The 27,620-nt window shown below is 43.5% G+C and overlaps 1 protein-coding gene across 2 annotated transcripts in view; it reads right to left on the reverse strand.

Moving 5' to 3' along the window:
• Positions 1–25,941, reverse strand: part of abcf1 (ATP-binding cassette, sub-family F (GCN20), member 1) — an 83,458-nt gene extending 57,517 nt beyond the window's left edge. Inside the window, exons 1-7 of one of the 2 annotated variants that reach the window (XM_068009652.1) lie at positions 25,578–25,941; positions 20,084–20,124; positions 15,371–15,439; positions 9,697–9,835; positions 8,281–8,312; positions 6,805–6,918; positions 2,967–3,044 (exon numbers count right to left, since the gene is read on the reverse strand). In XM_068009652.1, the coding sequence (XP_067865753.1) occupies positions 2,967–3,044; positions 6,805–6,918; positions 8,281–8,312; positions 9,697–9,835; positions 15,371–15,439; positions 20,084–20,124; positions 25,578–25,665 (561 nt within the window). In that variant the 5' untranslated portion in view covers positions 25,666–25,941. The remainder of the gene's footprint in view (positions 1–2,966; positions 3,045–6,804; positions 6,919–8,280; positions 8,313–9,696; positions 9,836–15,370; positions 15,440–20,083; positions 20,125–25,577) is intronic. The other variant, XM_068009653.1, reaches the window with a different exon arrangement.
• Positions 25,942–27,620: the final 1,679 nt, after the last annotated feature.

Consider the following 27,620-nt stretch of genomic DNA (forward strand, 5'->3'; position numbering starts at 1 on the left):
TGGGTCTGATACCAGTGGCGAGCTCGCTGTACTATGTGTCTTTGGGGATCCTGCCATCTTCCATGCGGCTCACATGGCCAAGCCATCTCAAGCACCGCTGACTCAGTAGTGTGTATAAGCTGGGGATGTTGGCCGCCTCGAGGACTTCTGTGTTGGAGATACGGTCCTGCCACCTGATGCCAAATAATCTCCGGAGGCAGCGAAGATGGAATGAATTGAGACGTCGCTCTTGGCTGACATACGTTGTCCAGGCCTCGCTGCCATAGAGCAAGGCACTGAGGACACAGGCTTGATACACTCGGACTTGTGTTCCGTGTCAGTGCGCCATTTTCCCACACTCTCTTGGCCAGTCTGGACATAGCAGTGGAAGCCTTTCCCATGCGCTTGTTGATTTCTGCATCTAGAGACAGGTTACTGGTGATAATTGAGCCTAGGTAGGTGAACTCTTGAACCACTTCCAGAGCGTGGTCGCCAATATTGATGGATGAAGCATTTCTGATGGAGCAACCGCAGTATTTTGCTTTTATTTCAGTGCTGAGAACACAGGCCTTATAATCATCAGCTTGGTCCTAAGGGTCAGTTTGGTGCTATCCTATGCGCGAGTCAGCCAAAGGTGCTAGCTGCTTTCCCTATGCATGTATCAAGCTCTGCATCAAGGGGTAGACTGTATGTCCTCATGGACCCAAGGTAGCAGCATTTGCTAACCACCTCCATTTAATGTGATCGGGGTAGAGATGCAACACTGACCCATGACCACGGTTTTCTTGATATTTATAGTCAAGGATAACAAGTTACAGGCATGAGAAAGACAGTCCCACGAGTCTTTGTAGCTGAGTTTCCGTATGAGCGATTAGTGCAGCATCATCAGCGTAGAGGAGTTCTCTGATCAGCAGGCAATGTGTTCTTGTCTTTGCTTTCAGCTTTGATAGATTGTAGAGCTTGCCGTCTGACCTTCCATATCTGCAGGGAAGGCAAAGGTGAGGAGCATGGAGAAGAAGATGCCAAACAGAGTGGGGGCTAGAACACAACTCTGTTTCACTCCATTCTTCACTCGTGTAGCAATTGAAATTTAATGCAGAGAAGTGTGAAGTGATACATTTTGATAGGAAGAACAAGGAGAGGCAATATAAAATAAAGGATACAATTCTAAAAGGGGTTAATACAGAATCTGGGCTCTATAAATAGAGACGTCGATACAGAAGCGAGAAAGTTATAGTCAACTTTTACAAAACACTGGTCTGGCTTCAACTGGATTACTGCGTCCAATGCTGGGCATCATACATCAGGAAGGATGTGAAAGCACTGGATAGGGTGTAGAAAAGATTTCCGAGAATGGTTCTGGGATAGATTTGCAAAGCTGGGGATGTTGTCTTCAGGGAAGGCAGAGGGGAGATTTGACAGAGGTGTTCAAAATCATGAGGGATCTGGATAGAGTAGATGGGGAGAAACTGTTCTCTTTGGTGGAAGAGTCGAGAACCAGAGGACACTGATTTAAGGTGACTGGCACGGAAACCTGAGGCAATATGAATTTTTTTTTAAACACAATGAGTGGTTAGGATCTGGAATGCAGTCAGGGTGTGGTGGAGGCAGACTCAATCGTGGCTTTCAAAAGGGAATTGAATAATTATCTGAAGAGAAAAGATTTAAGGGCTATTCAGTTTTAAAAGAAATTAGAGGCTTGAAACTATTTGCTTGTTAAAGAAAACACATGCAAGTGTAGAATCTGGCATGTTTAGTTGATTTTGCATTACCTTGTAAGGTATATAAAACCATGCAACAAAAAAGGCCAATCCAAACACAGGGCTCTTACAATCGGACCAAACTCTCGTAGTTATCTTATTTTAGTAACTAAATGTTCCAAATTGTTTCAAGCGCACAGACACATGCAAACCATCAGTACAAACACCACTAGGGGAAGGTTAAGCACATTTTATCAGTAGCACAGAAATCCTAAAGCATAGCCTTCCTGCCTGCTAGGCTACTCTGGTGAAAGCTTGATTGGCATCCCACCCACCACCTTCAATATTCACTCCCTTCACCACCGATGCACAGTGGCAGCAGTGTGTACCATATACAAGGTGCACTGCAGCAATACACCAAGGCTCCTTCAAGAGCAACTTCTAAACCCATGACTTCTACCACCTAGAAGGGCAAGGGCAGCAGTTGCATGGGAACATCACCACCTACAAGTTCACCTCCAAGCCACACACCATCCTGACTTGGAACTGTATCGCCGTCCCTTCACTGTCGCCGGGTTAAAATCCTGGAACTTCCTTCCCAACAGCACTGAGGGTGCACCTGCACCCCAAGGACCGCAGGGTTCAAGAAGGAGCTCACCACCACCTTCTCAAGGGGAATTAGGGATGGGCAATAAATGCTGGCCTAGCCAGTGATGCTGACATCGGATGAATGAATAAAACAAAAGCAGTTATCAGAACTGGATGGGAGTGGGAGATTAGCCCAAAAGCTGCTTGACCCTAGGCAACCAACCCTTCAATGGAGGAAATGCATATACCCAAATTAGTAGCTTGCTTTTATTCAGATTGGGCAAGGCTGAACAGCAATCAACCATCCCTGCCATCATTTACAATGGATCATCGCCAGAGAAGCCCAAAAGGGAGGACAATGCTACACAAGGATCTCCGTCCATGTAACAAGATTGACTTTTTTAACCAAAAGGATTTAGGCAAATTTTTAAAAAAATATAAAAAGGTGCACATTGAAAAGTACTCCCATCCTAGATTGCCTTTCAGTTTAGTATACACATTCAGTATAAAGTGTTACCCCCTCAGGTTACAGACATGACATTTGCTCACCTAACATGTGCCTGTTACTTCTGTGATTGTGGGGGTGAGGGGTGTGGTGGAAGGGCAGTGAGAAGTTAAAAACAAAGAGCCCAGGGATCCCCCAGTACACTCCAGTCAGCAATGTGCCAAATGAATGCCTCGTGAGCACAGTGTTGTTACCTGTGATTTACCCTCGGAACTCTCACTCTTTTTCTTTTTGATTTGTTTCTGGCCACTGACATTCTTATCCAATGCAGTCTGTGAAGGCAGAAAGAAGCCAGGAAAGGAAAGGAGCAAAGACAGGAAGGGGAAAAAAGAAGTTTACAAAGGGAACCCCAACTTTTTTTTTTTACAAACAGAAAAACTTCAAAAAGCTGCTTCCAATAGAAAAATCCAGAACCACAGACAAAATGCCAGTTAACTTTCCATCTAAATGCTCTCCCCTTTTTATTAAAATATTGCGCAGATTCTGCTGAGGATTGTCCCTCAACGTTGCATATATACATTTCAAACGTTCTGTATTGCACCCCCATCCCAACAAGATTGGTTGCCATGAATTAGTTTTTTTTAAAAAATAAAGTGATGTTGCATGAGGGATTAATATTGGCCAAGACTCCAGGGAGAACTCCCCTGCTCTTCTTCAAAATAATGCCTCCGGATCTTTTACATCTATCCGAGGGGGTTGTTGAGGCCCTTGCTTAACGTCTTAACCAAAAGATGCCACCACCGACAGTGCAGCGTTCCCTCAGTACTGCACTGGGAGTGTCAGACTAGATTTTGAGTTCAAATCTCTGGAATGGGACTTGAACCCACAATCTTCTGACCAAGGCACGAATGTTATCAAACCATGGAGAAGGACCAAGCTGAGGCCTCCTTTTGAGATCTCCAAACCAGAAGCTACAGAAATTCCACTGGCATTTGTAAACTTCAAATCACTTGTTAATTAATCTACAGTAATCAAAATCAAATCTTTAAAAGCCCAAATCTAAGGGAGCAACTTACATGCAGAGCGGCCCTCTATAATGATCTGCAAAAAGTTAACATTGCCATTAAAACTTCATTTCTCTTCTGCTCAAAGATCATTTACTTCAGATCTCTAGCATTTCAGAGGGAGGAAGAAAGAGGAGATACTCCTACCAAAAAGGAACTCCATTCATTTGGAGCTAGAACTTTTCTTCTCAGGACAAATTCACAATAGCATGCTGCTGTCTTGTTGATTTTTAGTCCTCGTGAACAATAATCAGCACCAAGAACCAGACCTAAGCAGAGCTAAAACTGGAGATCAGCCATAAGATTAAAATAAATTCTCAAAGTCCAGAACTGTACAAAACAGGATGCTTTGAAACATAGCTACGCATGGGTAAAAGTGAAAATTCTCCATTTTTCTTGTGTGCAAATACAGTTCAGTTTTGGCACAAATTTCACCCAGCAATTGGCTAGAATGTGGAACTTGTTACCAAATGGAGTAAATTGAGGTGAACAGCATAGATGCCTTTAAGAGAAAGCTAGATAAGTACATGAGGCAGAAAAGAATAGAAGGATATGCTGGTAGGTTAAGATTAAGAAAGGTGGAGTATAAACACCAGCACAGACCAATTAGGACAAATTCACATGGCCTTTATAGATTTTGCAAAATGTTTAATCTTGTCAGCAGAAAGAGCCATAAGGCAATCAGTTCCCTAGCATAAGGAAAGGCAGCAGGAAAAAATGGAGTTCCAGCTGAGGCACTTAAACATAGAGGGCAGACTGTATATAAACATTTGCACAACTTCTTGCTAGCCTGGAGTGAAGGAGGAGCATCATGGGATACGAACATTCCATTGCACAGAAACAAACGAGATCAGAGTGACTGCAACATGTGCAGCAGAATTTTTCTCCTTAGCATTGCTGGAATGGCATTCACACAGATTGTTCTTAAAAGATCAGAAGTGCTTGCTGAACAGGTTTCTCCAGTGAGTCAGTGCAGCTTCTGTGCCAGTAGATCAACTACCGATGTAGTTTTTGCACTAAGGCAACTGAAGGTGAAACATCAAGAGTAGGAAAACCCATATACATGGCCTTTACAGATCTTAAAGGTTTTTAACCTTGTCAGCAGAAAAGACCCTTTTGCAATTGCTGGAGAGAGCCATTTGCCCCACCAGACCCCTCAGTCTGATTTGTTTCTTCCATGATGGTGTGAAGGCTACAATCCAGTACAATAGTAATCAATTTGCAGTGGTGTCCAACAGGGATGTGTTTTGGCACCAACATTCTTTGACATATTCTCCTCTCTGCTACTTTCTTATGCTTTCTTAATTACTGCCGAAGCTGTGTTACTACATAAAAGAGCAAACGGAAAACTTTTTAGTAACTGCACCCCCAAGAGCAAATAGCAAAAATCAAACATCAGTTGCCAAACTAACTTCTGTTTGCCAACAATGCAATGACCATCACATTGTGAACTTGAGCCTCAACAACTTTATGGAAGCTTTTTGCTGGGGGGCAAACCAGTGTAAAGAGGAGACAGTGATAATGGTACAAAGGTGTGTTAATTGCACCGCATGTGCCAATAGCTCACTGCTGCTAGAAGTTGTATGTAATTTCTGCAACCTTGGACCAATGGTATCAGATAACTTCGCTGCAGATGACGAGCTAAATTCTCACATCAGAAAAGCAGCAACCACATTCGGCCAATTGACTAAGTATGTGAAATAATGGGAAATTAACACCAGCAACAACATACAGATCATCCAAATGTGCATTCTGAACATGCTGCAATATGGCAGCAAAATCTAGACCACCTACATCAGGCATGAAAGACTATTAATCTCTTTCCACACCTGCTGTCTTCACTGTATTCTAAATATCAAGCGGAGAGATAAAGTTGCTGACACTGAAATACTTGAAGCTAAATTGCCATGGCTAATAGCTCTTGTCAAATGTAAGATGCCGATGGATGGAAGATGAACTTGCAGACGATTCAAGGCTACTGGACAACCTAGGAGCAGCTTCAAAGAGATTTGCAAGAGGGATCTGAAGACTTTTAATATTCGATAGCACAAGTGCGGAAGATGTACCAACCAACAGGCTAAACTGGAGTACTGCATTGCATCCATCCAAGAGCCAGATACAACAGACAGCGGTAAGAGAAAAAGTTAATACTGCATGGGTCTCATCGTCTGATCCCATAATTTATGGTTGGATCATCTGTGGCGAGGACTGTCAATTTGATAATTGGACTCTAACCGCTCACGTTGCTGTGCATGACCAAGTACCTGAACAGTCTAAATATAAGACAGTGACTAGTTACAAATAAATCCAATAAGAAAATAAATTTCTTTGCCTAGAGAGTGGTTTAAATGTGGAACTCACGATCACAGGATGGCGCTTGGGGCAAATAGCTTAGATGCTTTCAAAAGAGAGATTAGAAAAGTACATGACATATGATGAAAGGCCAAGATGAAGCAGATGGAATGGGAGGAGACTGGTGTGAAGTATGAACACCCGCACAGACTATTTGGGCCAAATGGCCTGTTTCTGTGCTGTGTATTTTATGTAACTATGTTGCATTAACACCTTCCTCTTTCAAGGACATCTGCCATGACTGACTAATTGCAAAAGGTTCCACTGAGCAAGGACTGTCCTCCCATAACATGCAGAAAATAGAAAAATGCAATAAGATTGGTACAGGTGTTCATGGCTGTCCTTCACACACATTGCCTGGTTTCTCATAGCATAACTGTAGATAGTTAGCACCACCTGGTGGCAGAGGCCACAGATCTCAGCAATCATGTACTGAGTAAAGCTGAATATTTACAATGCTGGCAAGGTCCCAGAGCAAGGACCTTGAAGGAAATCTCTACCTCTACTAAAAAAAACATGACAACTGGAAGCACCATGTAGGTATTGCATGGATTACACGAGGCTGATCTACATGTGAAGAACCTTTGGCACAGAGGTCAAGATATCATTTCATTCAAACCAGACCAAGTTCACAGTTCTTCATATTCAGACTCCTCTCTTCAAATTTGATACTGACCTTATTTTTCTGATTTTTGTTATTTTTGGATAGCTTCCTCTCTCCATCACAGTCTTCATCATTGTCTTCATCTTCACTCTGCTCAAGGCTGAGAGCTGCAAAGACATTTCCACCCTACAAATAAAATATATGGAAAAAATTAACATACAAAACCATATGGATCCAGCAAGGATAAAAAGCCTGGATATTTTCAATATTCAACAGATGTACAGTATCTCAGTAATCAATTACAAATTATGTATTTTCAATGAACACTGAGTCAACCAGTAATCTGCTGTGAATATTATCAGACGTGAAGGGCACAAAGTCCATTAGCAGCCAACGCTAAAGCAAAGCGGTATCATTAACTCACATTAAATTAATTAACTCACATTAAATTGAAAAGGAAGTTTCAGGGGACTTTTTCTTCCAAGAAATCGTCTCACTAGAATTTAGTTTGACATTTGATTGCAAAAAAAAAATTCTTTGACATAAAGCTCAAGTTGGGCTTCCGTCACTGTTGGACGACTTCTTGAGAATGGAAGTATCTTGCACCTCCACGGATGACTCAGACTGCACAACTGTTCTGGAGCCCGCCAGGTAATTCCTGTGACTGTTACGGTGACTAAACAACAAGCTTGACACCATCCAGGACAAAGCAATTGATTGGCACCCCATTAACAAACATTCACTCCCTCCACCACCAACGCACAGTGGCAGCAGTGTGTACCATCTACAAGATGCACAGCAGCAACGCACCAAGACTCCTTCAACAGCACCTTCTAAACCCACAACCTCTACCAGCAGATGCATGGGAACACCACCACCTGCAAGTTCACCTCCAAGCCACACAACATCCTGACTTGGAACTATATTGCCGTTCCTTCGCTGTCGCTGGGTCTTGATTCCACAAAATCTTGGAACTCCCTTCCTAACAGCACTGTGGGTGTACCTACACCACTTGGACTGCAGTGGGTCAAGAAGGCAGCTCACCACCAGCTTCTCAACAGCAATTAAGGATAGCCAACAAATACTGGCCTTGCCAGTGATGCACCCATCCCAAGAACAAATAAAGTCCGTCACATTTGAAAGTTAGAAATTTAGAAAAAATAGTCATTTTATCCTGATTTCTTGTGCCCTGGAGCTGAAAGTTTACAAGCTCCTGCCAAATCTGTTAACAGTTAATTGACATTGGTGAAGCAAGTTACCAGGATTTACAGCAATAAGATTTTGTAGCCAACACAGCTTCACCTTTAGGTGGTGTAATGTTCCCACCCTGAGAATGAAAGGTATATCTTCCAAATTACCAACTTGGAATCATAGAATGCCACCACACAGAACAGGCCATTTTGTGCAAAGGTCTATGCATTTATAGTAAATGTTGGTAAAAACTTGGGACTTTCCTTGAACAAAGATCCCCATCACCCCTTAAGTTGCAACTAGAAGTGGCACTTTAAAGAGAAAACAAATAACTGCCCCAAGTCATACATTGCTTACCATCTTTTTGCCTCCTCTTCCTGGTTTTATTACTGTAGAAGAAGGGAAACTACACATTAGAATCGGGATAAATTTTCTTGTACATAAACAGAACCTTACCTCTAGTTTATCATGCCCTACAGCAGTTATTCAAGCTCCAACAGCTGAGTACGGGACTGTGGCCATCATAGATAACCAATGTCAATCTGATGGACTTTTTTTTTTCATTCTTTCATGGAATTTGTTGCCCATCCCTAATTGCCCTTGACAACTGAAAGGCTTTCTAGGCCATTTCAGAGGGCAGTCAACTACATTGCTGTGGATCTGGAGTCACATGTAGGTCAGACAGGTAAGGATGGCAGATTCCGTTCCCTAAAGGACATTAGTGAACCAGATGGGTTTTTACAACAATCGATGATAGTAATGGTGCCATGAAACGGAGACTAGCTTTTAAGTCCATTTTTATTTTTATTAATTAATTGAATTTAAATTCCACCAGCTGCCATGGTGGGACTGATCAAGCAATGTAGCTGTGTCAGAAATTAAAGCTGTTTCAGAGACTAGTAGAGGCAATAAGCATTAATTTGGTGGCTCCTATATGTACCTGTGCCACAAATCCAGCTCTGGATCACATTCAGGTCCTGTAACTTGTGTCTACCTCCACCCCCCCCCCAACTCCCCAGAATGCTGCCTTAACTCACTCCCCAGTGTTTCTAACCCCTGTTGTCGCTAGACCTTTTTTTAGCACATTGTTAAGAATTTACCAGAGAAATGATCCCCTACGCCATTTAAAAAAAAAACAGTTCTCCAAGTGTAGGCTTTTTAAAAAAAAGACACGCAGAAGCCATTCGGTGCATAGCAATGTCCCACAAATAGCAATGAGATGAATCACCATTTAATTTTCTTTTGGCAATGTTGGGCATGACAAGAAAAACTGCCTGCACTCCTTAGAAAAAGCACCAATAGATTTTTCATTCAACCTTTAAAGAAACATCTCTTCATTTAACAACTCACTTAGCAATATTTTTGCCTCTGTACTTTAGAGTTGGATAACAAACTTTACGACATTCTTAATTCATCACCTGAAATTGGGTGCACTCACACCAATGACAAATCCATAACCCAGTCTCATGCAACTCAATATGCTCCTTCCATGTACAGTTAAAATTTGTTTAGTTAAAATCAATTATACTACTGGGTACTTTACTCACAAGAGTACTTATAAAAAAAATTAACACAATTATTCTTGACTGATATTCTAGTGGAAACCCTCTATTAAATTTAATGGCACTTTTGCTCAAGTTTTTAAAGTCTTGAAGCATTTAGTCCTCCTTTCGTCCCCTATTTTGGCACCACCAGCTAAGAGCAGTGACAAGCTTCTGAAACTCTGGCAATCTCTGCAAAATCCCTCGAAACCCTGTTCCCAGCACAGCTCACCTTCCTCCTCCTCCTCCTCCTCCTCCTCATCACTGGCCTGCACTGAGAGCTTACTCAGCTTCTCAATCACAGCATCATCACCCTCATCATTTTTCTTCTTGTTCCGTTCTTTTTTCTTATCACGCTTTTTCTTCTGTTGCTATACAACAGAGACAAAACAAACAGGCAGAAATCATTAGAGTGGAACAACGCTACACAGAACAGAGAAGTATTTGCATTTATATCAGCAGGAAATAAGAACGCCACTATTTCAGGCCAGAACGGAGACGATCGATGAACTCCCCTGTTAATCACATCTCAAGGCGACACTGCTCCAAGTGACTGGGGTTGATTTTACACACAATTTCTATTATATAACTATCCTCCAATCACAGTATTTTGCTGCTGAGGTAACAAGATGCACTGCGGCAATGCACCAAGGTTCCTTAGACAGCATCTTCAAAACCCACGACCTCTACCAACTAGAAGGACACAAGCAGCAAATGCATGGGAACACCACCACCTGCAGGTTCCCCTCCAAGCCACACACCATCCTGACTTGGAACTATATTGCCATTCCTTCACTGTCGCTGGGTCAAAATCCTGGAACTCCCTTCCTAACAGCACTGTGGGTATACTTACCCCACATGGACTGCAGCGGTTCAAGAAGGCAGCTCACCACCACCTTCTCAAGGGCAATTAGGGATAGGCAATAAATGGTGGCTTGGCCGCCGACACCCACATCCCATGAATGAATAAAAAAACCCTATCATCAGGAGACTCTGCTGCAGTTTCAGGCACGTGTTCTGTTTGCTACAGTTGGTACAGATACATTTTAAATACAAAAGCAAAACACTGCAGTGACTAGAAATCTGAAATAAAACAGAAAATGCTGGAAATACCCAGCAGGTCTGGGAGCATCTGTGGAGAGAGAAACTGAATTAACATTTCAGGTCAATAATCCTTCATCAGAACTGGGAAAAGTTAGAAATGTAACAGATTTTAAGTAGTTAAATGGAGGAGGGTGGAAAAAGAACAAAAGGTCTTAGATAGGGCAGAAGACGGGAGACAAAATAATCGACAAAACAATTGGTGGGGCAGAGCCAAAAGGAGTAATAATGGAACAAATAAAGAGACAAAAGATGTGTCCAAATGAAGTGTGAATGCCAGAATAATGTACAGCTGCTATCTGAAAGCAAAAGAAGAAAAAACAAGACAACCCAAACATGCAAATAAAAGGAAACAAATTGAGCAGAGATGACAGTCTGAAATTGTTGAACTCAATGTTGAGCTCAGAAGGCTGTTATGTGCCTAATTTTTATGCAGGCCCCCACCTGCCAAGAATGTGACACCTTAATTTCACATGAACATTGATTTTTAAACTGTTACTGGAGTAAAGAAAAACTTGCTTTTAAAAAAAAACTGACCCTTGACTGGTAAGACATTTGCACAGTAACAGACAGTGCTTGGAAAGGACATCGAGGCCACTCCCTGCTCCAATTTAATCCACAATGGACCTTTGATTATCAGATGCTGAAGGTGGAGAAGCTAGCATTCCAGGTCAACTGCTAAGATGGCTGTATACACAAACAAATGTGGTCAGACCAATTTAGTCACATGACTAACTGGTTGTTGGAGTTTTTTGAATTTGAACTTGCCACAGAATTTTAAAACTCTGAAAGCTCTTTGCTTCTGGACTGAGAACATCTTGCTCCTGTCTGCTCCCATCTCTTTCTCGTGGAACTGAAGACACATGAACCCCAAGAGAGAAAAGTCTCCTACAGTGAACAAGGTTTAAGAAGAATACTGGGCCCCAACGAGAAACAATTACCTACAAGCAAGAACTACCTACAAAAGGACTACAGTGAGCTCGAAGCACAAGAAACTCTTCTGATATTGCCTCAAACCTCTCCACTATTTTTCTTCTGCTCTTACTGCCTGTGTTTGCATACACGTATTGCGTATGCATGCTAGTGTGGAGCGCGGCGTGTATCGTAGGTATTAACTGAATTCAAGTCTAAGTTTTAATAAATTTCACCTTTCTTCTTTAAACCTAAGAAAGCCTATTTATGCTAATTTTTTTGCCTTATAACTGTGAAGTGGTGAACAAGGATTCACCAAGGGGGAGCTCAAAACACAATGTGTTTCAAAATTAAACCCTGTTACAATAAGACCAGGTAAAGGCTGAGAAACAGCCCTAGACACCTTTCTCACCTAGTCGTAACACTAATCAAAAGATGTGCTGTTCCTCAAGCTTGCATTGTGCTTCATTGAAACACTGCAGTAGGTTGAGGATAGAGGTGGCAGTGTGACAGCAAGGTGGAGAATTAAAATGGCAGGCCACCGGAAGCTCAGGGTCATGCTTGCGGACTGATGGGAGGTGTTGTGCAAAGCAGTCATCCAATCTGCGTATGGTCTCAACGTAGAGCAGCCCACATTGTGAGCAGTCAATACAGTATACTAAATTGAGAGAAGTACACGTAAATTGCTGTTTCACCTGGGAGGAGTGTTTGGGGCCTTGGAAGGTGAGGAGAGGGGAGACAAAAATGACAGGTGTTGCACCTCTTGCGCTTCTATGGAAAGATCCATGGGAAGGGGACTGGGTGTTGGGTGTGATTGATATGTGGACCAGCATGTCGCGGAGGGAATGATCCTTTCAGAATGGTGAAAGGGGAGGGGATGGGAAGCTGTGTTTGATGGTGGCACCATGCTGGAGGCACCGATCTGTCGGTACAGAGGCTGGTGGGGTGAAAGGCGAGGACAAGGTGAATCCTATCGTATTTCTAGAAGGGAGAAGGGGTTAGGGCAGAGGTGCGGGAAATGGGTCGTACACGGTCAAGGGCCATGTCAATCCAGTGGGGTGGGAATCTTCAGTTAAGGAAAAAGGAAGACAGAAGCGCTGCTGTGGAAGGTTGCATCACCAGAACTGATGCGACAGAGAAATTGGGAGAATGGAATGGAGTCTTTACAGGAAGCAGAGTGTAAGGAAATGTAGTCGAGCTAGCTGTGGGAGTCATTGGACTAAATTAATATTTGTTGATAGCCTGTTTTCAGAAATGGAGACAGAGAAGTTGAGGAAGGGAAGAGCCAGAGATGGATCATGTGGAGGTGAAAGACTGATGGAAATTGGAGGCAAAGTTGAAAAAGTTTTCCTGTTCAGGGCGAGAGCAAGAATTAGCACCAATAGAATCATTAGTGTACTGGAATGAGTTGAGGGTGGGGCCCCCAAGTAGGACTGGATCAAAGAATGTTCCACATGTCTCACAAAAAGGCAGGCATAGCTAGGACCCATGCAGGTGCTTAGTAACATCTTTTATTTAAAGGAAGTGAGATGAGTTAAAGGAGAAGTTGTTCAATGAGAGAACAAGTTCAGCGCCAGGCTGAGGAGGGTGGTGGTAAATGGAAACTGGTTGGACCTCCATTCAAGAAAGAAGTGGAGAGCCCTCAGACCATCCTGGTGGAATGGAGGTATAGAGAGATTGGACATCCGTGGTAAAGAGGAGACAGTTACAGCCAGGAAATTGGAAACTTAAAGTGACAGAAGAGTCACGGATGTCGGCGGGGAGAGACAGGACAAGGAGAGAAAAAAAAGTCAAGATAGGATGAAATCAGTTCAGCAGGGTAAGAGTAGGCTGAAAAGATAGGCCTACCAGGGCAGTCCTGCTTGTGGTTCTTGGGAAGGAGGTAGAAGTGGGCTGCAAGGGGTCAGGGATTGATCTCGAGATTGGAAGCCATGGACGGACGATCTCCAGAGGAGATGAGGTCAGTGACAGTTCTGGAAACAATGATGTTTGGTGGTGGGGGCATGGCCCAGAGGGAGGAAGGAGGAAGTGTCAGCGAGTGTTGGCTTTCAGCCTCTGCTTCTTGATTGGTGATGGCCAGTAATTGTATGGGTAGCATGTACATATGAATAGTCAGGATGCATAGGACCACTCAGCTACAGACCTCATTAAAGCTTTGGTCCAAACATGGACAAGAATGCTGAATTCTGGATGGGAGGTGAGTGACTGCCCTTGACATCAAGGCAGCATTTGGCTAAGTGTGGCATTAGGGAGCCTTAGTAAAATTGAAGTCGGTAGGAATTGTGGGAAAACTCTCCACTGACTGGAGTCCTATCTATCACAAAGGAAGACATTGCTGCAGGAGTTCCTCAGGGTAGTGTTCTAGGCCCAACCATCTTGAGCTGCTTCATCAATGACCTTCCCTCGATCATAAGGTCAGAATGGGGATGCTTGCTGATCATTGCAGTGTTCAGTACCATTCACAACTCCTCAGACAATAAAACAGAAACAGAAAATGCTGGAAATATTGAAATACTCAGCAGGTCAGGCAGCACCTATGGAGAGAAAAGCAGAGTTAACGTTTCAGGTCGATGACCTTCCATCAGTTCTGAAACGTTTACTATGCTTTTCTCTCCACAGATGCTGTCTGAACTGCTGAACATTTCCATCATTTTCTTTTTTTGTTTCAGATTTCCAGCATCTGCAGTATTTTGCTTTTGCTTCAGATATTGAAGCTATCCATGCCCACATGCAGCAAGAACTGGACAAGATCCATGCTTGGACTGGCAAGTGGCAACTAATATTCACGCCACACAAGTGGCAGGCAATGAGCATCTCCAACAGCAGAGTCTAAACCTCTCCCCCATGACATTCAACAGCATTAACATTGCAGAATCCTCCATCATCAACATCCTGAGGTCACTATGGGCCAAAAACTTAACTGCATCAGCCACATTACTGCATAGGCTACAAGAGCAGGCCAGGGTCTGGGAATTTTGCGGCGAGTAATTCATCTTCTGACTCTCTAAAAGATGCCCCTCCGATAGTGCAGTACTCCCTGAGAGGGGAGAGGAGTAGAAATGTTTTTAAACAGTAAGTTGTTGTGATCTGTGATGCTCTGTCTGATAGGGTAGTGGAAGTAGATTCAATAACTTTCAAAAGGGAATTTGATAAATACTTGAAGAGGAAAGATTTACAGGGCAATGGGGAAAGGGCAGGAGAGTGAGTGTAATTGAATTGCTCTCTTACAGAGCCAGCACAGACTCGATGGGCTGAATGGCCTCCTTGTGTTGTATCATTCTATGAAAGTCTTTCCACCATCTACAAAGCACAAGTTAGGAGTCTGACTGAATACGTTCCACTTACCTGGATGAGTGCATCTCCAAAAACACTCAAGAAGCTCAACATCATAGATGACAAAGCAACCCACTTGATTGACACTCCACGTACCATCTTAAACATTCACTCCCTCCACCACCGGTACACTGTAACAGCAGTATGTACCGTCACTGCAGTACCCCCCGAAACCCAAGACCTCTACCACCCAGAAAGCAAGGGCAGCAAGCATGTGGGAACACCACTGCCTCCAAATTCCCCTTTATGTTGTACACCATCCTAACCTGATGGGTTGGGTCAAACTCCTGGAACTCGTTATTTAACAGCACTGTGGGAGTATCTTCATCACATGAACTGCAGCAGTTCCAGAAGGTGGCTCACCACCACCTTCTCCAGGGCAATTAGGGATGGCCAATAAATGCTGGCCTTGCCAGTGACGACCACACCTCATGAATGAATAAATGTCAGTGTGTGCCTAGATACAGAGATATTGATCTAAACTGTGCACTCCATTCTCTTTCTCTAACCCCTTTCACCAGCCAAGTGTGATTACAAAACCATGGGAATGTTCCCTTTACCTGCTGTTCTGTGATGATTGCCTCTTCTGCTTTCATTTGCTTATCATCAGCCGCCAGCTCCATAAAGAACTGGAGAGAGAAAGGAAATAATCACGCAATAAATACAGTGAGAATGAAGCTCATGTCACCCTTGAAGCTCATTGTTTCAGTGAAGATTGAGTTCTTCCTTGGTTGAGATGCCCAAAAGTAAAAATTGTGTAAAAGTCATGTTCTCTTCATAACAAAAAAAAAGCGATAACTTTTATTTTTTTTAAATACCAATAGCCTCAGTCATCAGTAGAAGCTGAAAGGGGATAGGAAGCCAAACATGCGAAAGCTGACACCAGTCAATGAAATAATACTGTTAATGCTGCTCCCTCACGTGGTTGGCCCCAGTAATGCCTCTGAGCCAGAACCCTGCGTTACTGACTGTATCTCCACTGATGTTAGTCTGTAATGTAAGAGAACTGGGCGATTTCCATGATATTGACTTCAGTAACTGCTCCCATTCAGCTCTTCCTCCCGCGTTTATCACATTCCTCAAAACATTTTAACAGCCGAACACCACAATACTCAGAATGTGTCACTTAGTGCAACAACTAAGAGGCACTAAACGATGGGAAATGTTCCATTCAACAGCATACTGAAGCGTAACTTAATACAGATTTTATCCTCCGGTTTGCAGGGCAGAAGAGAAGAATTTGTAAATTTTAAACAGAGCAATGAAAGACTGGCTGGGAGAATAAAAGCGTGCCCTGGAGAGCAAGAGCACAGCAAGACTGGCGGAGAGGAGAGCACAGCAAGACCAGCAGGGAGGTTAAAATACCAGCCCTAGGAGTGAGAGCACAGTGAAACCAGCAAGGAGGATAGAAGAGCAGCCCGAAAGCAAGAGCACAGCGAGTTCAGCAGGGACAACAGAAGCGCAGCCCAGAGAGACCAGTGGGCAGGATAAAAGAGCAGCCCAGAGAGCGAAAGCACAGCGAGACTGGCAGGGAGGATAAAAGAGCAGCCCGAGGGAGAGAGCATAGCGAGACCGGCGTGGAGGATGAAAGAGGATCCCAGAGAGTGAAAATACAGCGAAACTGGCGGGGAGGATAAAAGCGCGGCCCTGAGAGCGAGAGCACAGCGAGACCGGCGGGGAGGATAAAAGCACAGCCCTGATAGCGAGACGGGCGGGGAGGATAAAAGAGCTCTGCTGAGGGTTCAGAACAGACCCGCTGTGTTTGAAAAAAAATCAAAGCATGACATCACCTGAAAAGCAAGGAACGATATAAAGTATAATGGCTAGATTGGAAGAGTGCTAATTTCAATGCGATGAGCAGGGATCTAGCCAGGATAAAATAGAACCGAAGACTGTCAAAAATTTGCAGTGGAACAATGGGTTATCTTTGAGGAAGTGATGCTTCAGGTACAGGCTTGGTACATTCTAACAAGGGCACAAGGTAGGGGAACCAAAAACAGGGCTCCTTGAATGACGAGGGCGATAGAGATTATGATGAAACAAAGAAAAAAAAGAGGGTGTAAGATGCATGTCAGGTGAATTCTTCAAGTGAGAACCAGGCTAAATACATTAAATTGAGAGGAAATTGAAGCGGCAAATAAGACCGACAAAGTGAGAACGAGAAGAGAATGGCACTCAACATAAAAGGGAATCCAAAAATCATCTAAATAGTAAGCAGGTAGTAAAAGTTGGAGTGGGGCCTATTAGGGAATAAGAGGGTAAAATATGCTTAGAAGCACAGAGCAAGGCGAGTCTATTTAACGAATACTTTGTATCAGTGTTAACTAAGAAAGAATAATTTGGCAAAATATCAGTAGACGCAGAGAGAGTAAAGGCACTGGATTGGGGCGGCACAGTGGCGCAGTGGTTAGCACCGCAGCCTCACAGCTCCAGGGACCCGGGTTCAATTCTGGGTACTGCCTGTGCGGAGTTTGCAAGTTCTCCCTGTGACCGCGTGGGTTTTCACCGGGTGCTCCGGTTTCCTCCCACCGCCAAAGACTTGCAAGTGATAGGTAAATTGGCCATTGTAAATTGCCCCTAGCGTAGGTAGGTGGTAGGGAATATGGGATTACTGTAGGGTTAGTATAAATGAGTGGTTCTTGGTCGGCACAGACTCGGTGGGCCGAAGGGTCTGTTTCAGTGCTGTATCTCTGAATAAATAAAAATAATAAAAACTGAGAGGGAGGTGGTACTGGAAAGGCTGGCTCTGCTTAGGGTAGATAAGTCACCTAGTCCAGATGGCTTGCATCCCAGGTTGCTAAAGGAAGTGGGGGTGGAGATAGTGGAAGAGCTTGCCACAACTTCCAATCTTCCCTAGATATGGGGGAGGTGCCAGAGGATTGGAGAGTGGCAAATGTGACACCCGTATTCATAAAAAGAGTGTTAGTTTAACAACAGCGGTGGGCAAGGTCTTAGAAACAATAATCAGGGAAAAATTAAACAACAGACACTTGGAAAGTTTTGAGTTAAAGATAGCCAGCACAGATTTGTAAAAGGCAGTTCACGCTTGACTAATCTAATTGAATTTTTTGAAGTAACAGAAGGTTAATGAAGGGAATGCAGTGGATGTTGTTCATATGGATTTTAAGCAAGTGTTTGATGAAGTACCACATAAAAGGCTGGTTAACAAAATTGAGGCTCATGGAATAGGAGGGTCAGTGTCCAATTGGATAAAAAATTGGCTTTAAAGGATAGAAAACAGCGAATTGGATGGTAGACAGTGGTATTTCCCAAGGGTCCATACTAGGTCCACTGCTGTTTTTTCTATATATAAATGACTTGGATCTTGAATACACTGTAGAATTTCAAAATGTGTCGATGATACCAAATTTTGAGGAGTGGCAAACAGTGATGATACAAACTGCCTGCAACAGAACATTGACAGGCTAGCAGAATGGGCAGACAAGTGTCATGTGGAATTTAATACAGAGAAGTGTGAGGTGATGCATTTTGGCAGAGCTAATAAACTTAATGGCGCAGTTCTGAAGAGTTTGCAGGAACAGAGGGACCCGAGGGTGTACGTGCATGGATCTTTGAAAGTGGCAGGACCTATTGAGAGTGTTTATCAAAGCATATGGGATCTTGGGCTTTATAAATAGAGCCATAGAGTACAAAAGCAGTGAAGTTATGCTGAACCTTTATAAAGCTCTGATTAGGCCAAACTAGAGTATTGTGTCTAGTTCTATACAACACACTTTAGGAAGGATGTCAGGATCCTGGATAGGGTGCGGAGATTTACCAGTATGGTTCCAGGGTTAGGTGATTTTAGTTAAAAAGTTGTATAAACTGGGGTTGTTCTCCCTGGAACAAAGGAGACTGAAGGGAGATTTGATAGAGTTGTACAAGATTATGACAGGCTTAGATAAGTTAGACAAAGAAAAACTGCTCCCATTAACTGATGGTACAAGGACAAGTGGATACAGATTCAAGGAAGAATTTTTTTCTTTTACGCAGTGAGTGTTAATGACCTGGAACTTGCTGCCCATGAGGGTAATAGAAGCAGAGACAATCAATAATTTCAAAGGAAATTGGATGGGCACTTGAAGGAAATAAACTTGTATGGCTATGGGGATTGAGAGGGGGAGTGGGACTGAATGGATTGCTCCGCGGAGAGTTAACATGAATTCAATGGGCCAAATGGCCACCTTCTATACTGTAGATAACTGACTCTATGGCATATTTTTGCAGGATAACTCGGAACTGATATTTACAGCATAACACACCAAGATGGACCATCACATGTATCAGCAACTCCCTTTCACAAGTGGTGACTCAGAGAAACTTTCACTTACTAAAAAGCTAATCAGACAAATTCTCCCACTAGATGTTTGCTGCAGTCCTGCTAATGCAATTTTTTGAAACATAAATGGTTATAAGTTAAAAGGAGGAAGGAAAAAATCCTCAGCATACACTAGAATATACTTTACTTCAAGTAGGGAACACTACCACTCCACGAGTGACATTAACAATATATTTTGTTCAGAATGGGAGGAAATGACAAAGATGAAAAAGTCCCAGTTTCATTCCAAAAAACTCAGTTGCTAGCACAAAGCTGGTAGTAGGATGGTACAACTGGCCTCAGTATCACAGTGTTAGGAAGAGGTTAAAAAGATCAGCAGGGCTGCTGCTGATAGTTATCTAGTGGTGACCACTGTTGGAAGGTTTAGTGGCACGTGGATTTTGAGGGTCAGCCTTGGCTGTGGTACTTTCCACAGCATGACAGGCTGGCAACACTCACTGCTGAGGTTCATACCTGAATAGCGACCACATCAGGAGGCAAGGGAAGAAAACTGGTAAGAAATTTGAAGCTAAAACATTAGGATGAATTCAAACCCATACCGTTCCCCACTTGTGCTATTCAGATGCTGTACAGAAACTACAGACCTAACAGAGTGCAAAACAGCACCTCAAATACACTTGTGAGCGCACACTGGGGCCATTGCAGGCAGCTACATTAAGGACAGTCTCACAAGCAGAAGTCAAAAGGTTACAAATAAACTCGTCGCCTATTAAATGGGGGTCATAACCACTCCCTTAATATGGAAGGGCAGAAGGGAGACATGTGCCCAAAATGCAGTGGCTGACACTGCCACAAACAGGGTGGACTAGTTATTCCAGTGTTTCCAATGACTTTGCCTGTCCACATATAGAAATGATTCTCAGGGCCCTAGTGCAGCCTTTGAAAGGTAATATGAAACAAACCACTTCAGAAAAGAAGGTATGTATGTACGTACCGATTTTTTGGCCTTATTGTCTTTCTTCCCTTTTTTCAGAACTGTGAGAAAAATTAAAATATCAACATGAAAAACCATTTTTTTCTTCTGTAAAAATAGCAATGGAATGCTAAAAGCTACAAGCTGATGTCAGCATAATTCAGTTGGAAGCGTTCTCATCCAAGTCAGAAGGCTAAAGGGTCAAGCCTCACCCTCGAATTTCAGTAATATCACAGGACATGATTTAGGCTGGTACGATAGCAATAACAGGGAAATGCTACAAATCGTGCCTGCAGTCAATAACTAGTGTTCAGTCTCTTCTGTAAGTGGTCCGAGTTCAGCCCTGTTATATCAGTTGATTCTCACTGCCTTGTATCTAATTTCAAGCTCAGGGATGTGACGATAATACCCCTCTATGATCGGAACTGGATATTAGGGTCTTTTGCACGTGTACTTCTGCAATCCCTCTGAAAGTAGATCAAGTGAGCACTCGGTAAGACAAGGCCAAGTATGAAGTTATTTCACAGCATCTGGCCATACATAGTTATCGCTGTCATCAAATCTTACCTATTACACTTGGCTTCCCAAAAAGAAAATTATGAATTTGCCAGTTATTCCACACTGATGGACTGCCTTACTTTTATTTTCAGAATTATTTGACTTTCTATACAGTTACTGGCTGTAAGAAACTGAAATCCTACATTTAGGCCTGAACCTGGGGGTAGAACGTCCTCTCTCTGCATTTTCTATTTATTTTTTAAGACTAGTCTGTCTAACTGCGCTCACTGATGGTTTTGAAACTGATTTACCCCTTCAATCAGAGAGTACAGTCTAACTTCACAATGATCCTGCTGAGTCCAACAGCAATAACATGAACAATCACCAGAAGCAAAGAATGATACAATACTGAATGAGGCTACTCATCCCTGTGCCGGCTCTTTAGCAGATCCACTCCCCTGATCTTTCCCCAAAGCCCTACAAAACTTTCCCCAAGTATTATCCAATTTCAAAGATACTTGAAAATCAAGAGGTGAAAGGGAGGGAGGAACTTAAAAAGTCACTATCACCAGGAACACTATTAGACATAAAGTCTGACAAGTCCCCAGGGTCAGATGGCCTGCTTCCTAGGGTCTTAAAAGTGGCTGCAGAGATAGTAGAGGCTTTGGTTATAACCTTCCAAAATTCCTCAGATTCTGGCAGTGTCCCAGCGTTTTGGAAAATAGCAAATCTAACACCTATATTCAAGAAAGGAGGGAGACAGAAAGCAGGAAACTATAGTCTAGTTCACCCAACATCTGTCATCGGGAAATTACTAGAATCCATTATTAAGGAAGTTATAGCAGGATACTTAAATCATAACGGGAGCAGGCAGGGTCAACATGGTTTTATGAAAGGGAAATAGTGCATAACTGATTTATTAGAGTTCTTCAAGGAAGTAACAAGCAAGGTGGATAAAGGGGAACCCGTAGATGTGGTATATTTAGATTTCCAAAAGACATACGGTGCCACATCAAAGGTTACTACACAAGAACACATGTTATGGGGGAGAAAATAGTTAGCTAACAGGAAGCAGAGAGTAGAACGGGTCTTCTTTGGGTTGGCAAGCTGTAACTGGTGGAGTGCCACAGGGCCTCAACGATTGACAATTTATATCAATGACTTGGAAGAAGGGACTGAATGTATGGTAGCTAAATTTACTGATGATACCAGGATAGGAAGGAAAGTAAGTTATCAAGAGAAGGTTAGGTGAATGGGCAAAAATGTGTCAGATGGCGTATAATGTGGGAAAATGTGAACATGTCCACTTTGGCAGGAAGAATAGAAAAGCTGTATACTATTTAAATGCAGAGAGATTGCAGAACTCCGTGGTACAGAGGGATCTGGGTGTCCTGGTACAGGAATCATGCAGGTACAGCAAGTGATTAGGAAGGCAAATAGAATGTTGGCATTTATTGCAAGGGGAATAGAGTATAAAAGTAGGGAGGTTTTACTGCAGCTGTAAAGGATCTTGGTGAAACCACATCTGGAGGACTGTGTACGGTTTTAGTCTCCTTATTTGAAAAAGGATACAAGTGCGTTAGCAGTTCAGAGAAGGTTCACTCAACAAATTCTGGGGATGAAGGGCTTATCTTATGAAGAAAGGTTGAACAGGTTGGGTCTATACCCGTTGGAATTTAGGAGAGTTGATCTTATTGAAACATATAGGATCCTGAGGGGGCCTGATAAGAGTGGATACCGGGAGGACGTTTCCTCTTGTGGACGAGACTAGAACTAGGGGATACAGTTTAAGCATAAGCATCTCTTTTAAGATGGAGATGAGGAGAATTTTTTTCTTAAAGGGTCATTGGTCTGTGGAATTCTCTTCCCCAGAAAGCAGTAGAAAGTGGGTCATTGAATTTATCCAAGGCCAATTTAGATAGATTTTTGATAGACAAGGATTATGGGAGCACATGGGAAAGTGCAGTTGAGACCACAAACAAATCAGCCACGATCTTATCAAATGGCGGAGCAGGCTTGAAGGGCCGAATGGCCTCCTCCTGTTCCCAAGTCCTATGTTCCCTTTTGAAAGTTACAATTGAATCTTTCACCACCCTTTCAGACAATGTTTTCCTGATCATAACGCGTCCCGCAAAAAAAGTTGTGTCACCTCTAGTGCTTTTGCCAATTACTTTCAATCTGTGCCCTCTGATTACTGACCCTCCTGCCACCGGAAACAGTTTCGCCTTATTTACTTTATGAAACCCTTCATGATTTTGAACATCTATCAAATCTCCCTTTAACTTGAGTTATATGGAGAGACTAGAGAAACTGAGATTATTCTCCTTGGAGTAGAGAAGGTTACAGAATGTTAAAACCATCTATCGCCGTTTTATTTTTGTTGTCCTAACCAATATCAGTAGTACAGATTATCTGGTCATTATCTCACTGTTGTTTGTGGGAGTTTGCTGCCGTGTTTTCTATATTATCAGAGTAACTGCACTTCAAATATATGTCATCAGTTGTAAAGGGCTCTGGGTCATCCTAAAGTTGTGAAAGGCGCTTGATAAATGCAAGGTCATTCTTCCTATCGTCATCTGAAATCTCCCCGCCCTTGCCCGTCTGATCTCAACCACAGCATCTTCAGCAATGGCTTTTCTTCCCACCATTACCTCCGGAGGCCCCCTCCTCTTCCTCATCCATAAACTTCCCCTTGAAAGAAATACACAGACATATGGCCAACTTACACATATGCGCTGATGCTACCCAGTTCTTCCTCTCCATCACCACTCAGCTCCCCTGCTTATCCAAAATTCAGTCCTGATGAGCTACAATTTACTCCAGTTAAACATCAGAAGGACTAAAGCGATTGTCAAACTCTACATACCTAGCACCGACTTCATCCCTCCCGCCGACTCGGACTGAAGCAGATTGCTTACAGCTTTGTTGTTCTATTTGACTGAAGCTAAGCTTCTTCTGTATCCTCTCCATCATAAAGGACTACTATTGCCACCAACTTATCACTGGTCTCCAATCCTGCTGCTCAAACCCTCAACCATGCTTTTATTACCTCCAGATTAGACCATTCCAATGCTCTCTATTGGCTAGCCGCCCAACTTGCCCTCGCCATAAACTTGAGCTGTATCCGAACTTGCACCAACTTCCACTCACCTGTCACCCTTGTGCTCATTGAAATCGGCTCCTGGTCCACAAAATTATTTTAAAATTCTCATCCTCATTCAGCTCTGGAATTCCCTTGCTAAACCTCTACACTTCTCTATTTCTCTGTCCTCTTTTAACACCCCCCTTTACAGACTACTTCTTTGACCAAGCTTTTAGTCACCTGTCCTATCATCTCCATTAAATCAGTACTAATTTTTGTCTGATTACACTTCGGTGAAGTGCCTTGGGACATTTCTCTACATTAATGGCACTGTATAAATGCAAGCTCTTGTATAAGCACACGCATGTGCAAAACCAACAGAACAGCATCACAATCACCAGTGCCCAGTGTTCATCACAAACACACAGCACGATGACAGTCAACATTCCAGCATCAGACTGCTGACAAAACCAACGGCAAAACATGAAACCTGAAGCAGCAACAAAATTATAATCTGATAGCCAAGTGATGTCTGTGCCATCCGGTGAGGTCGGGATGGAGCAAAAATGAGGCCATTCAGAGCCTGTTCAAGTCTGCTCTGTCATTCAAGCAGATTACGTCTTGCCTGTACCTCAATGCCATTGACTTGCCTATGCTCCTTACACCCTTGATACACACACCCAAGCAATATCTATTTCCTCAGTCTCAATTGACCCAACATCCACAGTCTTCAGGGAGGGGGGGGGGGGGGGGGGTTATAGTTACAGATTCCAACCACATTTTTTGTGTGAAGTAGTGCTAAGGCAGCGCTGTTGTCCAGAGTGAAAGAGAAGGTGATATTACATTAAGATTTAAGGAAGTGTCTCAATATCTTCATCTTCAGCTTAATGTGAAGTCACTTGGGATGTTTTCCCACACTAAAGGAGCTTCATAAATGCAAGCTGCTATTCTGGGGGTTGAGGGGGGGGGGGGGGGTTAACAGCTGGCTGAGGGGATCAGTCCCTGGGGTTTATATCCTCAATATTATTGGGGTTAACAGCTGGCTGAGAATGAGCACCTGGGGTTTCTATCTTCAATATTAATGGGGGTGTAACAGCTAACTGAGAATCAGTCTCTGGGGTTTATATCAATATTATTGGGGTTAACAGCTGGCTGTGAGAATCAGTTCCTGGGGTTTATATCCTCAATATTAATGGGGGTAACAACTGGCTGAGAGAATCAGTCCCTGGGGTTTATATCCTCAGTTTTATTTGGGTTAACAGCTGGCTGAGAGAATCAGTCCCTGGGGTTTATATCCTCAATATTAATGGGGGTAACAACTGGCTGTGAGGATCAGTTCCTGGGGTTTATATCCTCAGTTTTATTGGGGAGGCAGGGAACAGCTGGCTGAGAGAATCAGTCCCTGGGGTTTATATCCTCAATATTAATGGGGGTAACAACTGGCTGTGAGGATCAGTTCCTGGGGTTTATATCCTCAGTTTTATTGGGGAGGCAGGGAACAGCTGGCTGAGAGAATCAGTCCCTGGGGTTTATATCCTCAGTTTTATTGGGGAGGCAGGGAACAGCTGGCTGAGAGAATCAGTCCCTGGGGTTTATATCCTCAATATTAATGGGGGTAACAACTGGCTGTGAGGATCAGTTCCTGGGGTTTATATCCTCAGTTTTATTGGGGAGGCAGGGAACAGCTGGCTGAGAGAATCAGTCCCTGGGATTTATATCCTCAGTTTTATTTGGGGGGGAGGGGGGGCAGGGAACAGCTGGCTGAGGATCAGTTCCTGGGCTTTATATCCTCAAGTGCACTTTACTTTAGGCAGTCTGTAATAAGATATTTCTGTACATTAACCTCTCCCCCCACCTCCTCAATCACTCCCATTCCCCCCCCCCCCCCATTCGTCTCCCCGGGCCTGTAAGCCCCAGCCCTCGGCAGCTTCTCACCCTCCTGGACTGGTGGGGCCGGCTCCTCTCCATCCACCCACTCCTCCACGGTCCCGGCCGCTGGGGCTTTGCCTCTGGCTCGGGGCATCGCCTCGGTCTCACTGCCTCTACCTCTCTGGAAAGTTCCGGCAGCTTCTGGAAGGTGCTCGCGCTCCCGTCGCCACTGCTGCAATTCGCACAAGAACCCGGATGTTCTCGCTGCCTGGGCTTCACGTGGGGCAAAGTCGGAGGGCGGGGCGGGCAACAGCACGCACCGAGCAAGCGCATTACGCGCCACACGCCAGACACCCAACTGCGGCTGCGCCCCCAGGGGGCTCGCACAAAACCGCAGAAGCGAGCGCGTTACGCTCCCGCACACAAGACGCCGAACTGCGGCTGCGCATTGGTGAAAACTGAAACGGGGAGGGGGAGGGGGAGGGGGAGGGGGAGGGGGAGGGGCCATCAACGACGATAGCAGCGCAAGCGCATAATATGCTCCACACGCTCAGCACCAAACTGCGGCTGCGCGTTTTTCTTGCCGTGTAGCTCCATCTCTTATTTTCTGGAATGTCTGAATGGGCCGTCATGGGTTATATGTCCGGCCAGACTGCCTTCCGGAACATAATGTTCCGCAGCTCTTATAAAAGAACGCAGGTGTACACTGCACGACTGGGGTTATATACTCTTATATAAATATATATATATGTGTATCTTCTTGATATATATTTATGTATAAGCACACGCAAATGTATACATGCATAAGAACACCGAGATATATTTATAAACACACACAAATTTACTATTTGTAATACCCAATTGGTTGTGATGCCTGCACGGTGGAATTGCTCATCACCGCCTTCTCACGGGCAATTAAGAATCGGTAACAAATGCGCCACATCCCATGAAATTAATATTTTTTTAAAAAGTAAATTTATGTGTGCTTATACAGCAACACAGAATTCTGTATAAACACACAGAAATGTATTATTTCTTATCATGATCCATTCTCACAGAAAGGGCAGTTACCTCTTTGCTGTTGTTTATGCTTGCCAACTCTCCAGGATTGGCCTGGAGATTCCAGGAATTAGGGTTTAATCTCATGAAGACCACTGTGAACATCCCAGAAGATAAATCGTCAGCCATTATAGAAACTGCTTTCTTTATTTCCGCTTTTAATTAGTTGTAATAATATTGGAAATGGAGGGGGTAGTTAGAGGCAGGAGATCATGTACCAAAACCTCCAGGAATATGTCCAACCGTAGTTGGCAACCCTACTGCTGTTGCCTTTTGGAGTTCCATTGTTACAAAGGCACTTGGATTCTCACGCAGAGCCTAGCAAACATCAGCACAATGAGTGGCTAAAGTTTACATAACCATAGAGCTTTAGTCAGCATAGGGGGGATGTTCTAGATGAATACTGGACAATGTTGCAACTTCAGACAAGAAGCAATCAGGTCACAGCCGAATGAAAAAGGAATAAAGAACACACTCTATATTGTACTGACTGTCAACCTGGATTATTTTGCTGACGTCCTCAAAGGGAGCTTGAACACACAACCTTCTGACCCCAAAGCAAGAAAGAGTGTAGGCAAGTCAACTAAGCCAATACCAAAGTTTTTCAAATACAGTGGGGGGTAATTTTGACTTATTGATAGTGTATAATGGGCGCTATTGAATTAGCTGCCCATTATACATTTGTCACGATTTTTTTTCTCTACTGAAGATTTGCAAATGAAAACTGGAAGAGATGTTCAACAGGCCACAGATTCGATATAGCCCGTTGTACACTATTGCACAATGTCAAAAATTAGCCCTAATGTTTCCTATTCCCACTGTTTACATTTTCCATTTACAATTGAGCTAAAAAGGAGGCACTGCCTTGCCCCAGTAACATCAAATAACAAATGTGCACCCCTTTTAATAACAGAACTTAAACAAAAAGTGAAGGGAAATTAATGAAATGTTCACCTATCACTCCCTGTTCTTGCTGACCTACATTGGCTCCTGGTCCAGCAGTGCCTCAATTTTAAAATTCTCACCCTTGTTTACAAATCCCCTCTACGG

This window comes from Heterodontus francisci, chromosome 29 (assembly GCF_036365525.1).
Source record: "Heterodontus francisci isolate sHetFra1 chromosome 29, sHetFra1.hap1, whole genome shotgun sequence".
Classification (NCBI taxonomy): Eukaryota; Metazoa; Chordata; class Chondrichthyes; order Heterodontiformes; family Heterodontidae; genus Heterodontus; species Heterodontus francisci.